This window comes from Etheostoma cragini, unplaced genomic scaffold, assembly GCF_013103735.1.
Source record: "Etheostoma cragini isolate CJK2018 unplaced genomic scaffold, CSU_Ecrag_1.0 ScbMSFa_615, whole genome shotgun sequence".
Taxonomy (NCBI): domain Eukaryota; kingdom Metazoa; phylum Chordata; class Actinopteri; order Perciformes; family Percidae; genus Etheostoma; species Etheostoma cragini.
In genome coordinates, this window is record NW_023269223.1 from 1 (window position 1) to 1,833 (window position 1,833).

Consider the following 1,833-nt stretch of genomic DNA (forward strand, 5'->3'; position numbering starts at 1 on the left):
CACACACACACACATATAGATACACACACAAAGACAGACACACACACAGAGACACACACACACATAGAGATACACACACAAAGACAGACACACACACAGAGACACAACACACAGACACACACACATAGAGATACACATACTGCAGGGGGTAGAGGAAATATCCTTCTTCAAAATAAAGTTAAATAAGTAAAGAAAGAAATAGAACTTAAAACTAGGAGAACTCCTCCTTTACTTAAAGTTCTTCCTCGCCACTGTTGCTTGCTCTGGAGGAAACCACTAGAACTGTTGCATGTGGTCTAGACCTGCTCTATCTGTAAAGGGTCTCCAGATAACTCTTGTTATGAATTGATACTATAAATAAAATTGAAAGTGAAAAATTACAGAAACAGTGGCGCATCCTGATCTCCACGGCAACACAGCTACATGTTGTGTTAACTCTGTCAGTCCCAGGCCAGGAGCTCTCTGTACGTCTACAATCTGTTTGACCCTGAATGCATCACGTTGGCTTCACTGCCCAATGTGAACTACTAGCCGAGGTGGGGGAGAAAGTGAGCACAACGACATCTTTAACCCCTTTAACATGTGGTCAGAGATAGACTAAAACAGACTAAAACAGACTCAAACAGACTAAAGTAGACTAAAGTAGGCCTTGGAGCTGCACACCAAGAATCAACCAGCTTTAAAGCCAAGTAGGTTTCCAGTCTGTTTTTTTTATTTGGTTTAAATATATATTATATTATATATATATATACTATATATATATAATATATAAAGCTCCCTGCAGCTCTCTGCAGCTCCCTGCAGCTCCCTGCAGCTCCTTGCAGCTCCCTGCAGCTCCTTGCAGCTCCCTGCAGCTCCTTGCAGCTCCCTGCAGCTCCCTGCAGCTCCCTGCAGCTCCTTGCAGCTCCCTGCAGCTCCCTGCAGCTCCTTGCAGCTCCTTGCAGCTCCTCGCAATCCACCGGTCTGCAGCCTTCTGAAAGCTGCCAGTTTCCACCAATGAGACAAGACAAGAAGGCGTGTCATGAGATTCAACTGAGAGACCGTTTTCTCTGATTTACTATCTGTTAGAGTTGAGCCAAGAGGGGCTAGTCCATTAGGGCTAGACAGTTCCCTGTCTTTGGTCTGAACTGGACGTCATCTTTAAGTCACTCAGCGTTGGAACAACACCCTAGTTTTCCTGCCCGGTGCAGAAACAGCAGAGGCAACACCAGACTGCTGGGCAGATTCAACCAGAGGGCAGACGCCAACGCCACACAGGTGCCAGTGTAGCTCAAAATTGACGCAGTGTACAACGCACAACCACCCAACGACACCGCAAACATCAGCAACAGCACTACCAGGATGGCCATGATGGTGCAGAAAGCTCTCTGCTTTGATTGGTCAACCCGCTCCCTGTCCCCGCCCACTTTCCCCGGCCCTGGACGAATCAGAACGCAGAGAACAGAAAGGCTGCAGAAGGAGACGACAAGCAAGGAAAAAATCAAGAGGCTGAGAAATGGAAGGACGGGTATAAAGGGCCTAAAAACAGCAAGTACCCCGCTCCATCCGACGCACAGCAGCCAGACACACCCGCAGCTGACGTTTCTGATCCTGACCCCACCCGACTGTTTCAGCCCCAGGTAGGTGACGGGGTGAACGACAGCCAGGTAGCGCTCCACGCAGGTGAGCACGTGAAACAGAATCTGTCCAGGGAAAATGATGTGTAGCGCATAGAAACCCGCGAGTTTCATCCCTTGGAGATCGGAGTAAAACACGCAACAGAAGAAACAACAGCCCAAGAAACTGATGAGCTCCACAGCTGCCATGTGGAAGGTGAAGATGTCCGAGTGGCTC

At 48.4% G+C, this 1,833-nt stretch overlaps 1 protein-coding gene across 1 annotated transcript; it reads right to left on the reverse strand.

The window, feature by feature from the left end:
- Positions 1 to 1,145: 1,145 nt before the first annotated feature.
- Positions 1,146 to 1,810, reverse strand: LOC117941363. Its single transcript, XM_034866403.1, has one exon. The coding sequence runs from the start codon at positions 1,803 to 1,805 to the stop codon at positions 1,146 to 1,148; it is 660 nt and encodes a 219-aa protein (XP_034722294.1). The 5' UTR covers positions 1,806 to 1,810.
- Between the last annotated feature and the right edge of the window lie 23 nt (positions 1,811 to 1,833).

Excerpts from the sequence above, each read along its gene's own strand:
- LOC117941363 (XM_034866403.1), bottom strand. The coding sequence starts at position 1,805 with ATGGCAGCTGTGGAGCTCATCAGTTTCTTGGGCTGTTGTTTCTTCTGT.